Genomic DNA, 13,105 nt, shown 5'->3' with positions numbered 1-13,105 from the left:
GACATGGTTTGCGGCAATCAAGTATTAAAGTTACTTCATCAGGGCAATGGAAGTAATTTGAACATGCTTACTGAGATAAATTCAAGCTTGTCACCAAGGAAAGCATACACTAGCCCAAACTGAATCTTAATTGAATATCTATCACCAGAAATGTTAAAATTACTTCTTTTGTCCTGATGAAGCAACTCTAAACTTTTCATTGTTGCTAATCACCTGTTGCCAGTTTTCTAGCACTTAAACCTTCACTTTTGGTTTTGGCACAAGTGACGTTTAATATCCAGGAGATTTAGCAGTAGGCATGGAAATGTGTAGAGTGCATGTGATTACATGTTAGAGTAAAAATGGTCCATGTTGCTTATGCCTCTTATGGAATTTAGGCTGCTCTAGTGCCTCATATCCCTAAGTAGCTTCTGGCTCTTGACTAACGACTGATACCTAGGAGCATGCATATCACTACATCACATGATAGTGACATAGCAAATCCTTGGTCCAAATGGCGTTACAGAGTTGACCACCTGACCCGCCCTCAGTATCCTAATAGACTCCTGTTTGCTCTTTAGATTATAGGGAAAGGACAAGAAATGCAAACGTTGGCGAACAAACATGGCTAGTGGACCCTTGTTTCCTTTCTGCTTCTGCCGCTGTATTCCTTACCTCTGTGGCCTTTAGTCACAAGTACTGTACCAGAGGTATCCGGGACAAGTCATCAGTAGCAGCTGCTGTCATTGTCCCTATATTTTAAATCGCTTAAATCCCTAGGGTGACTCTGCGTTGAGAATAATTGTGGTAGTTAAAAACCAATTCCGGGATACCCCTAATTTCCACCCATACTTAGCGGTGCATTTTAATAAAGCAGATGTCAAAAAACACAATTAAAAACTCTGGACTCTCAAAATAGTCTCAAATATTCATTCCATCCCTCACAAATACCCTATATTGCCCTTTATGAAGGTGTTTCATCCCAGAATTGGGGCACAGGCACAAGTTTCAGTGTGCGTAGATTAAGGGCTCAGATTTTGAGACGTTACAGAGGCTACAAACCAACCAGGCATTCTAAGTGATAAACCTGCTCAAACAAGACAGCCACTGAGCTAGTAGCTCAGTATTGATGATGGGCATTCTTTATCATGCCTTCTATCACCTAAATATTTAGCCAATTTTCAGTTTCGCAAATAGATTTTCGTAGCCTATGTCACTTTTGTTTTTGTTTGATAAACTGTAGTAGTAGTAGACAGCAGACCTAGCAGCACAGGTCGTGAAGAGGAGATTAATGCCCGATACGAAGACTTCCTACCTCTGCAGTGGTCTGCTGGCTGAATTCCCAGTTTGTGGGAACTTGGTCTCTACCCTTTTTATCCCTACTGGGTTACACTGTTTGATCGAGAAAATCACTTTTTCTCCCTTCACTTCTTTCCAAACGGGCATCAGTCACACACAGGCTGAGTGCCGCCATTCTGGACAGAAATTAAGGAATATATGTAAGTTCAGTATTTAAAAAAGAAAGGTATTTTTTTACCTTTAGAAATTGAGAAGCAAATACTATGATTCCTGCAAAAAATACCCTGGTGCCTAATTTCTAAAATAAATAAATACATTTAAAAAAATAACAATTAAAAAAAAACCTTGTGTATTTTTACTGTTGTATTTAACTGTTTTCACAGGTTTCTCTCATGTAAGAAAGAAATGACTCAAGCTGAGATTAAGCTGTGTTCTCTTTTGCTCGAAGAGCATTTTGGAGAAATAGTGGACAGAGTTGGAACTTACCTCCTGAGCACTGGAAGCCAGCTGCTGCGAGTTATTTCACATGAAACCTCCACATCTTTGGGGCAGGTGAGTACTATTATCTTGAATTCAAGTGGAATACTTGTCCTCCAAAGGAGACCTCTTTTGTCTACTTAATGTTGCTTTGGCTCCAGCATCAATCTGTATCCATTTTTGTAACCCAAACTCTTACTCATAAAACTATTGGCAGTAAAAATCACTGCCTCATAAATGGGTACATGGCTGTATATTGCATCTGTAAGCTTTCATTTGTCTCATACCAGTGGTTGCCTTTGAATGCTTGCATTAATCATCCTTTTCTATATTTAGTTTTGTACTTTGAAATAACCTGTCTCTTGAGGGAATACCTAAGAGCATTAGTCTCACATTTATGAAAACTTTAAGACACAACTGTTCAATCATAATCATCCTCTTCAGGCCTCCCCTATCTCACCACCATTAATGTAATGCCTTCCTCAGTGCTGCCACACTCTAAAGGTTTTACTCTTTGAAATGTAGCCCTGATTGCCCTGCTTACTCCTTTCAGACAGTATACTTTGGTCAGTGGGTTGTTTTTGCCTCTTGCTTGTCCACGACTGGTCTCGCGTCCTTCTGCAGTAATGCACATATACATATTTGGACATAAATCATTACCAGGCTTGAACATTTCCCTCTGTTCACCTGTTCTTTTCCCCCTGATGTCTTTGTATGGGTCAAGAACCTCAGTAGGGAATGTGAACCCTTAAAGTGGAGTAGGAAGGCATTGAGCATAGTCAATGAAGTAAGTGGAATGAGCAGAAATCAGACAAAGTTTGGTTACAGCGAAGCAGTGAAGGTTTGCGGGGCTCTTTGTTCAGAATGGTGAAATGCATTGGAATCGACTGACTCACCTGGAAGACAATGACGAAAAGGTGGAACTATGTCTCTATAACTGGCTGAGAGCAAACTAGCCAGATAAGCAAGATTGTTTGGAGCCATTGCAGTAACTAATTGACTGCTCATCAATAAATAAAGGACAACTTCTGTATAAAGTTTCTTCCTCCTGCCATTAGTCACCAGCCAAGCTTTTGGTGCTGTCTCTGTTGGTTCCTAAGGTATCATGACCATTAGTTCAGATCCTCCCATTCTACCTCAACAGGAACCTGCTACAGATATACATGAAGAATTGGAACTATCATACCTAGACAAAGATTAAGTTCTTGCCAGGGAATGGTCACCATGAATGTAGGAAGTTGGCTCTGTATGTGCTATTTCAAAGTAAGGAATAGCATGCACAGAGTCCAAGGGTTCCCCTTAGAGGTATAATAGTGGTAAAAAGAGATAATACTAATGCTCTATTTTGTGGTAGTGTGGTCAAGCAGTAGGCTTATCCAAGGAGTAGTGTTAAGCATTTGTTGTACATACACATAGACAATAAATGACGTACACACACTCAGAGACAAATCCAGCCAATAGGTTTTGTATAGAAAAATATCTTTTCTTAGTTTATTTTAAGAACCACAGGTTCAAATTTAACATGTAATATCGTGTTTGAAAGGTATTGCAGGTAAGTACATTAGGAACTTTGAATCATTTCAATTGCATGTATACTTTTCAAGTTATTCACAAATAGCTATTTTAAAAGTGGACACTTAGTGCAATTTTCACAGGGGGAGATAAGTTTTTGTTAGTTTTACCAGGTAAGTAAGACACTTACAGGGTTCAGTTCTTGGTCCAAGGTAGCCCACCGTTGGGGGTTCAGAGCAACCCCAAAGTTACCACACCAGCAGCTCAGGGCCGGTCAGGTGCAGAGTTCAAAGTGGTGCCCAAAACGCATAGGCTTCAATGGAGAGAAGGGGGTGCCCCGGTTCCAGTCTGCCAGCAGGTAAGTACCCGTGTCTTCGGAGGGCAGACCCGGGGGGTTTTGTAGGGCACCGGGGGGGACACAAGCCCACACAGAAATTTCACCCTCAGCGGCGCGGGGGCGGCCGGGTGCAGTGTTAGAACAAGCGTCGGGTTCGCAATGGAAGTCAATGAGAGATCAAGGGATCTCTTCAGCGCTGCAGGCAGGCAAGGGGGGGCTTCCTCGGGGAAACCTCCACTTGGGCAAGGGAGAGGGACTCCTGGGGGTCACTTCTGCAGTGAAAGTCCGGTCCTTCAGGTCCTGGGGGCTGCGGGTGCAGGGTCTTTTCCAGGCGTCGGGACTTAGGTTTCAGAGAGTCGTGGTCAGGGGAAGCCTCGGGATTCCCTCTGCAGGTGGCGCTGTGGGGGCTCAGGGGGGACAGGTTTTGGTACTCACAGTCGTAGTCGCAGTCGTAGAGTAGTCCGGGGGTCCTCCCTGAGGTGTTGGTTCTCCACCAGCTGAGTCGGGGTCGCCGGGTGCAGTGTTGCAAGTCTCACGCTTCTTGCGGGGAGATTGCAGGGTTCTTTAAAGCTGCTCCTTTGGATAAAGTTGCAGTCTTTTTGGAGCAGCTCCGCTGTCCTCGGGAGTTTCCTCGGGAGTTTCTTGTCGTCGTCGAAGCAGGGCAGTCCTCAGAGGATGCAGAGGTCGCTGGTCCCTTTGGAAGGCGTCGCTGGAGCAGAGTTCTTTGGAAGGCAGGAGACAGGCCGGTGAGTTTCTGGAGCCAAGGCAGTTGTTGTCTTCTGGTCTTCCTCTGCAGGGGTTTTCAGCTAGGCAGTCCTTCTTCTTGTTGTTGCAGGAATCTAGTTTCTAGGTTCAGGGAGAGCCCTTAAATACTAAATTTAAGGGCGTGTTTAGGTCTGGGGGGTTAGTAGCCAATGGCTACTAGCCCTGAGGGTGGGTACACCCTCTTTGTGCCCCCTCCCAAGGGGAGGGGGTCACATCCCTAATCCTATTGGGGGAATCCTCCATCTGCAAGATGGAGGATTTCTAAAAGTTAGAGTCACCTCAGCTCAGGACACCTTAGGGGCTGTCCTGACTGGCCAGTGACTCCTCCTTGTTATTCTCATTATTTTCTCCGGCCTTGCCGCCAAAAGTGGGGGCCGGGGCCGGAGGGGGCGGGCAACTCCACTAGCTGGAGTGTCCTGCGGTGCTGTGACAAAGGGGTGAGCCTTTGAGGCTCACCGCCAGGTGTTACAGCTCCTGCCTGGGGGAGGTGTTAGCATCTCCACCCAGTGCAGGCTTTGTTACTGGCCTCAGAGGGACAAAGGCACTCTCCCCATGGGGCCAGCAACATGTCTCTAGTGTGGCAGGCTGCTGGAACCAGTCAGCCTACACAGATAGTCGGTCAAGTTTCAGGGGGCACCTCTAAGGTGCCCTCTGTGGTGTATTTTACAATAAAATGTACACTGGCATCAGTGTGCATTTATTGTGCTGAGAAGTTTGATACCAAACTTCTCAGTTTTCAGTGTAGCCATTATGGTGCTGTGGAGTTCGTGTAAAACAGACTCCCAGACCATATACTCTTATGGCTACCCTGCACTTACAATGTCTAAGGTTTTGCTTAGACACTGTAGGGGCACAGTGCTCATGCACTGGTACCCTCACCTATGGTATAGTGCACCCTGCCTTAGGGCTGTAAGGCCTGCTAGAGGGGTGTCTTACCTATACTGCATAGGCAGTGAGAGGCTGGCATGGCACCCTGAGGGGAGTGCCATGTCGACTTACTCATTTTGTTCTCACTAGCACACACAAGCTGGTAAGCAGTGTGTCTGTGCTGGGTGAGGGGTCTCTAGGGTGGCATAATACATGCTGCAGCCCTTAGAGACCTTCCCTGGCATCAGGGCCCTTGGTACCAGAGGTACCAGTTACAAGGGACTTATCTGGGTGCCAGGGTGTGCCAATTGTGGAATCAAAAGTACAGGTTAGGGAAAGAACACTGGTGCTGGGGCCTGGTTAGCAGGCCTCAGCACACTTTCAACTCAAAACATAGCATCAGCAAAGGCAAAAAGTCAGGGGGTAACCATGCCAAGGAGGCATTTCCTTACACAACCCCCCCCCCCCCCAAACTAAAGAGGATGAGACTAACCTTTCCCAAGAGAGTCTTCATTTTCTAAGTGGAAGAACCTGGAAAGGCCATCTGCATTGGCATGGGCAGTCCCAGGTCTGTGTTCCACTATAAAGTCCATTCCCTGTAGGGAGATGGACCACCTCAACAGTTTTGGATTTTCACCTTTCATTTGCATCAGCCATCTGAGAGGTCTGTGGTCAGTCTGAACTAGGAAGTGAGTACCAAAGAGGTATGGTCTCAGCTTCTTCAGGGACCAAACCACAGCAAAGGCCTCCCTCTCAATGGCACTCCAACGCTGCTCCCTGGGGAGTAACCTCCTGCTAATGAAAGCAACAGGCTGGTCAAGGCCATCATCATTTGTTTGGGACAAAACTGCCCCTATCCCATGTTCAGAGGCATCTGTTTACACAATGAACTGCTTGGAGTAATCTGGAGCTTTTAGAACTGGTGCTGTGCACATAGCTTGTTTCAGGGTGTCAAAGGCCTGTTGGCATTCTACAGTCCAGTTTACTTTCTTGGGCATTTTCTTGGAGGTGAGTTCTATGAGGGCTGTCACAATGGATCCATATCCCTTCACAAACCTCCTGTAGTACCCAGTCAAGCCAAGGAATGCCCTGACTTGAGTCTGGGTTTTTGGAGCTGCCCAGTCCAGAATAGTCTGGATCTTAGGCTGGAGTGGCTGAACTTGGCCTCCACCTACAAGGTGTCCCAAGTAAACCACAGTTCCCTGCCCTATCTGGCATTTGGATGCCTTGATAGAGAGGCCTGCAGATTGCAGAGCCTTCAAAACCTTCTTCAGGTGGACCAGGTGATCCTGCCAGGTGGAGCTGAAGACAGCAATATCATCAAGATAAGCTGCACTAAAGGATTCCAGCCCAGCAAGGACTTGATTCACCAACCTTTGGAAGGTGGCAGGGGCATTCTTTAAACCAAAGGGCATAACAGTGAACTGATAATGCCCATCAGGTGTGGAGAATGCTGTCTTTTCTTTTGCTCCAGGGGCCATTTTGATTTGCCAGTACCCTGCTGTTAAGTCAAAGGTACTTAAGAATTTGGCAGCCCCTAATTTGTCTATTAGCTCATCAGCTCTAGGAATGGGATGAGCATCTGTCTTGGTGACAGAGTTGAGACCTCTGTAGTCCACACAAAACCTCATCTCTCTCTTTCCTTCTTTGGTGTGAGGTTTGGGGACTAAGACCACTGGGCTAGCCCAGGGGCTGTCAGAGTACTCAATTACTCTCAATTCCAGCATCTTGTGGACTTCCACTTTGATGCTTTCCTTAACTTGGTCAGACTGTCTAAATATTTTGTTTTTGACAGGCATGCTGTCTCCTGTGTCCACATCATGGGTACACAGGTGTGTCTGACCAGGGGTTAGGGAAAAGAGTTCAGCAAACTGCTGCAGGACCTTCCTGCAGTCAGACTGCTGTTGGCTAGAGAGGGTGTCTGAGTAGATCACTCCATCTACTGAGCCATCTTTAGGGTCTGATGAGAGGAGATCAGGGAGAGGTTCACTCTCAGCTTCCTGGTCCTCATCTGTTACCATCAACAGATTTACATCAGCCCTGTCGTGGAAGAGCTTAAGGCGGTTCACATGGATCACCCTCTTGGGGCTCCTGCTTGTGCCCAGGTCCACCAGGTAGGTGACCTGACTCTTCCTTTCTAGTACTGGGTAAGGGCCACTCCATTTGTCCTGGAGTGCCCTGGGAGCCACAGGCTCCAGAACCCAGACTTTCTGCCCTGGTTGAAATTCAACCAGTGCAGCCTTTTGGTCATACCACAACTTCTGGAGTTGTTGGCTGGCCTCAAGGTTTTTACTTGCCTTTTCCATGTACTCTGCCATCCTTGAGCGAAGGCCAAGTACATAGTCCACTATGTCTTGTTTAGGCTCATGAAGAGGTCTCTCCCAGCCTTCTTTAACAAGAGCAAGTGGTCCCCTTACAGGGTGGCCAAACAGAAGTTCAAAGGGTGAGAATCCTACTTCCTTCTGAGGCACCTCTCTGTAAGCGAAAGGCAGACATGGCAGGAGGACATCCCATCTCCTTTTGAGTTTTTCTGGGAGCCCCATGATCATGCCCTTTAATGTCTTGTTGAATCTCTCAACAAGACCATTAGTTTGTGGATGATATGGTGTAGTGAATTTATAAGTCACTCCACACTCATTCCACATGTGTTTTAGGTAAGCTGACATGAAGTTGGTACCTCTGTCAGAAACCACCTCCTTAGGGAAACCCACTCTGGTAAAGATACCAATGAGGGCCTTGGCTACTGCAGGGGCAGTAGTCGACCTAAGGGGAATAGCTTCAGGATACCTAGTAGCATGATCCACTACTACTAGGATGTACATATTTCCTGAGGCTGTGGGAGGTTCTAGTGGACCAACTATGTCCACACCCACTCTTTCAAAGGGGACCCCCACCACTGGAAGTGGAATGAGGGGGGCCTTTGGATGCCCACCTGTCTTACCACTGGCTTGACAGGTGGGGCAGGAGAGGCAAAACTCCTTAACCTTCTGGGACATATTGGGCCAGTAGAAGTGGTTGACTAACCTCTCCCACGTCTTGGTTTGTCCCAAATGCCCAGCAAGGGGAATATCATGGGCTAAGGTCAGAATAAACTCTCTGAAACCCTGAGGCACTACCACTCTCCTAGTGGCACCAGGTTTGGGATCTCTTGCCTCAGTGTACAGGAGTCCATCTTCCCAATAGACCCTATGTGTTCCATTTTTCTTGCCTTTGGACTCTTCAGCAGCTTGCTGCCTAAGGCCTTCAAGAGAGGGACAGGTTTCTTGTCCCTTACACAACTCTTCCCTTGAGGGTCCCCCTGGGCCCAAGAGCTCAACCTGATAAGGTTCCAGCTCCATAGGCTCAGTTCCCTCAGAGGGCAGAACTTCTTCCTGAGAAGAGAGGTTCTCTTTTTGGTGTTGTGTTGCAGCTGGTTTCCCAGCTGACTTTCCTTGTCTCTTGGTAGGCTGGGCCATTTTTCCAGACTCCAGCTCTACTTTTTCACCCTGTGCCTTGCACTGTGCCCTAGTCTTGACACACACCAGTTCAGGGATACCCAGCATGGCTGCATGGGTTTTCAGTTCTACCTCAGCCCATGCTGAGGACTCCAGGTCATTTCCAAGCAAACAGTCTACTGGGATATTTGAGGAGACCACCACCTGTTTCAGGCCATTGACCCCTCCCCACTCTAAAGTTACCATAGCCATGGGATGTACTTTAGTCTGATTGTCAGCGTTGGTGACTGGATAAGTTTGTCCAGTCAGGTATTGGCCAGGGGAAACCAGTTTCTCTGTCACCATGGTGACACTGGCACCTGTATCCCTCAGGCCCTCTACACTTGTCCCATTAATTAAGAGCTGCTGCCTGTATTTTTGCATGTTAGGGGGCCAGGCAGCCAGTGTGGCTAAATCCACCCCACCCTCAGAGACTAATGTAGCTTCAGTGTGACACCTGATTTGCTCTGGGCACACTGTTGATCCCACTTGGAGACTGGCCATTCCAGTTTTAGCTGGATGGGAGTTAGAAGTGGTATCTTTCTTGGGACAGGCCTTGTCTCCAGTTTGGTGTCCAGACTGACTACAGTTTCGACACCAGGCCTTTTTGGGATCAAAGTTTTTACCCTTGTACCCAGGATTGTTTTGTGAAGAGGCTCTGGGCCCACCCTCCTGTGCAGGTTTTTGGGGGCCTGTAGAAGACTCTTTACTATTTTTATTTTTGGCTGTCTCACCACCCTTCCCCTGGGGAGGTTTTGTGACCCCTTTCTTTTGGTCACCCCCTGTGGAAGTTTTGGACACCCTAGTCTTGACCCAATGGTCCGCCTTCTTTCCCAATTCTTGGGGAGAAATTGGTCCTAGGTCCACCAGATGCTGATGCAGTTTATCATTGAAACAATTACTTAATAGGTGTTCTTTCACAAATACATTGTACAGCCCATCATAATCATTTACACCATTTCCTTGAATCCAACCATCTAGTGTTTTTACTGAGTAGTCTACAAAGTCAACCCAGGTCTGGCTCGAGGATTTTTGAGCCCCCCTGAATCTAATCCTATACTCCTCAGTGGAGAATCCAAAGCCCTCAATCAGGGTACCCTTCATGAGGTCATAAGATTCTGCATCTTTTTTAGAGAGTGTGAGGAGTCTATCCCTACACTTTCCTGTGAACATTTCCCAAAGGAGAGCACCCCAGTGAGATTTGTTCACTTTTCTGGTTTCACAAGCCCTCTCAAAAGCTGTGAACCATTTGGTGATGTCATCACCATCTTCATATTTAGTTACAATCCCTTTGGGGATTTTCAACATGTCAGGAGAATCTCTGACCCTAGTTATGTTGCTGCCACCATTGATGGGTCCTAGGCCCATCTCTTGTCTTTCCCTTTCTATGGCTAGGATCTGTCTTTCCAAAGCCAATCTTTTGGCCATCCTGGCTAACTGGATGTCCTCTTCACTGGAGTTATCCTCAGTGATTTCAGAGTTGTTGGTCCCTCCTGTGAGGGAACCAGCATCTCTGATTATTATTTGTGGAGTCAGGGCTTGAGAAGCCCTGTTCTCCCTAAGTAGGACTGGAGGGGGGGAATTTCCCTCCAAGTCACTATCTTCATCCTCTGTGTTGCCCACAGAGGGGTTGGCTCTATCATACTCTGCCAACAGCTCCTGGAGCTGTGCTTTGGTAGGTCTGGAGCCCATTGTTATTTTTCTTATGTTACAGAGTGACCTTAGCTCTCTCATCTGGAGATGGAGGTAAGGTGTGGTGTCGAGTTCCACCACATTCACAACTGTGCTAGACATTATGCTTCTAAAAGTTGGAATACTTTTTAAGACACTAAACTGGTTCTAGAATCTAATTCAAACTTTTACAAGCTTTTAAACTCTAAAAGAAATGCTAACAGGGACTAACACAAGGCCCTAGCAGGACTTTAAAGAATTTAGAAAACTTTTCAAATTGCAAAAATCAATTTCTAATGACAATTTTGGAATTTGTCGTGTGATCAGGTATTGGCTGAGTAGTCCAGCAAATGCAAAGTCTTGTACCCCACCGCTGATCCACCAATGTAGGAAGTTGGCTCTGTATGTGCTATTTCAAAGTAAGGAATAGCATGCACAGAGTCCAAGGGTTCCCCTTAGAGGTAAAATAGTGGTAAAAAGAGATAATACTAATGCTCTATTTTGTGGTAGTGTGGTCGAGCAGTAGGCTTATCCAAGGAGTAGTGTTAAGCATTTGTTGTACATACACATAGACAATAAATGAGGTACACACACTCAGAGACAAATCCAGCCAATAGGTTTTGTATAGAAAAATATATTTTCTTAGTTTATTTTAAGAACCACAGGTTCAAATTTAACATGTAATATCTTGTTTGAAAGGTATTGCAGGTAAGTACATTAGGAACTTTGAATCATTTCAATTGCATGTATACTTTTCAAGTTATTCACAAATAGCTATTTTAAAAGTGGACACAGTGCAATTTTCACAGTTCCTGGGGGAGGTAAGTTTTTGTTAGTTTTACCAGGTAAGTAAGACACTTACAGGGTTCAGTTCTTGGTCCAAGGTAGCCCACCGTTGGGGGTTCAGAGCAACCCCAAAGTTACCACACCAGCAGCTCAGGGCCGGTCAGGTGCAGAGTTCAAAGTGGTGCCCAAAACGCATAGGCTTCAATGGAGAGAAGGGGGTGCCCCGGTTCCAGTCTGCCAGCAGGTAAGTACCCGCGTCTTCGGAGGGCAGACCCGGGGGGTTTTGTAGGGCACCGGGGGGGACACAAGCCCACACAGAAATTTCACCCTCAGCGGCGCGGGGGCGGCCGGGTGCAGTGTTAGAACAAGCGTCGGGTTCGCAATGGAAGTCAATGAGAGATCAAGGGATCTCTTCAGCGCTGCAGGCAGGCAAGGGGGGGCTTCCTCGGGGAAACCTCCACTTGGGCAAGGGAGAGGGACTCCTGGGGGTCACTTCTGCAGTGAAAGTCCGGTCCTTCAGGTCCTGGGGGCTGCGGGTGCAGGGTCTTTTCCAGGCGTCGGGACTTAGGTTTCAGAGAGTCGTGGTCAGGGGAAGCCTCGGGATTCCATCTGCAGGCGGCGCTGTGGGGGCTCAGGGGGGACAGGTTTTGGTACTCACAGTCGTAGAGTAGTCCGGGGGTCCTCCCTGAGGTGTTGGTTCTCCACCAGCTGAGTCGGGGTCGCCGGGTGCAGTGTTGCAAGTCTCACGCTTCTTGCGGGGAGATTGCAGGGTTCTTTAAAGCTGCTCCTTTGGATAAAGTTGCAGTCTTTTTGGAGCAGGTCCGCTGTCCTCGGGAGTTTCTTGTCGTCGTCGAAGCAGGGCAGTCCTCAGAGGATGCAGAGGTCGCTGGTCCCTTTGGAAGGCGTCGCTGGAGCAGAGTTCTTTGGAAGGCAGGAGACAGGCCGGTGAGTTTCTGGAGCCAAGGCAGTTGTTGTCTTCTGGTCTTCCTCTGCAGGGGTTTTCAGCTAGGCAGTCCTTCTTCTTGTTGTTGCAGGAATCTAGTTTCTAGGTTCAGGGAGAGCCCTTAAATACTAAATTTAAGGGCGTGTTTAGGTCTGGGGGGTTAGTAGCCAATGGCTACTAGCCCTGAGGGTGGGTACACCCTCTTTGTGCCCCCTCCCAAGGGGAGGGGGTCACATCCCTAATCCTATTGGGGGAATCCTCCATCTGCAAGATGGAGGATTTCTAAAAGTTAGAGTCACCTCAGCTCAGGACACCGTAGGGGCTGTCCTGACTGGCCAGTGACTCCTCCTTGTTATTCTCATTATTTTCTCCGGCCTTGCCGCCAAAAGTGGGGGCCGGGGCCGGAGGGGGCGGGCAACTCCACTAGCTGGAGTGTCCTGCGGTGCTGTGACAAAGGGGTGAGCCTTTGAGGCTCACCGCCAGGTGTTACAGCTCCTGCCTGGGGGAGGTGTTAGCATCTCCACCCAGTGCAGGCTTTGTTACTGGCCTCAGAGTGACAAAGGCACTCTCCCCATGGGGCCAGCAACATGTCTCTAGTGTGGCAGGCTGCTGGAACCAGTCAGCCTACACAGATAGTCGGTCAAGTTTCAGGGGGCACCTCTAAGGTGCCCTCTGTGGTGTATTTTACAATAAAATGTACACTGGCATCAGTGTGCATTTATTGTGCTGAGAAGTTTGATACCAAACTTCTCAGTTTTCAGTGTAGCCATTATGGTGCTGTGGAGTTCGTGTAAAACAGACTCCCAGACCATATACTCTTATGGCTACCCTGCACTTACAATGTCTAAGGTTTTGCTTAGACACTGTAGGGGCACAGTGCTCATGCACTGGTACCCTCACCTATGGTATAGTGCACCCTGCCTTAGGGCTGTAAGGCCTGCTAGAGGGGTGTCTTACCTATACTGCATAGGCAGTGAGAGGCTGGCATGGCACCCT

General features: G+C 47.6%; 1 protein-coding gene across 2 annotated transcripts in view; it reads left to right on the top strand.

The window, feature by feature from the left end:
• The window catches only part of POLR3C (RNA polymerase III subunit C), a 177,676-nt gene that overhangs the window by 39,660 nt on the left and 124,911 nt on the right, over positions 1–13,105 (top strand). For both annotated transcript variants that reach the window (XM_069217943.1, XM_069217941.1), the window contains one exon: positions 1,662–1,830. In XM_069217943.1, coding sequence (XP_069074044.1) covers positions 1,684–1,830 — 147 coding nt within the window. In that variant the 5' untranslated portion in view covers positions 1,662–1,683. The remainder of the gene's footprint in view (positions 1–1,661; positions 1,831–13,105) is intronic.

This window comes from Pleurodeles waltl, chromosome 12 (genome assembly GCF_031143425.1).
Source record: "Pleurodeles waltl isolate 20211129_DDA chromosome 12, aPleWal1.hap1.20221129, whole genome shotgun sequence".
NCBI lineage: Eukaryota > Metazoa > Chordata > Amphibia > Caudata > Salamandridae > Pleurodeles > Pleurodeles waltl.
This window is presented reverse-complemented; position numbering and strand designations above follow the sequence as displayed.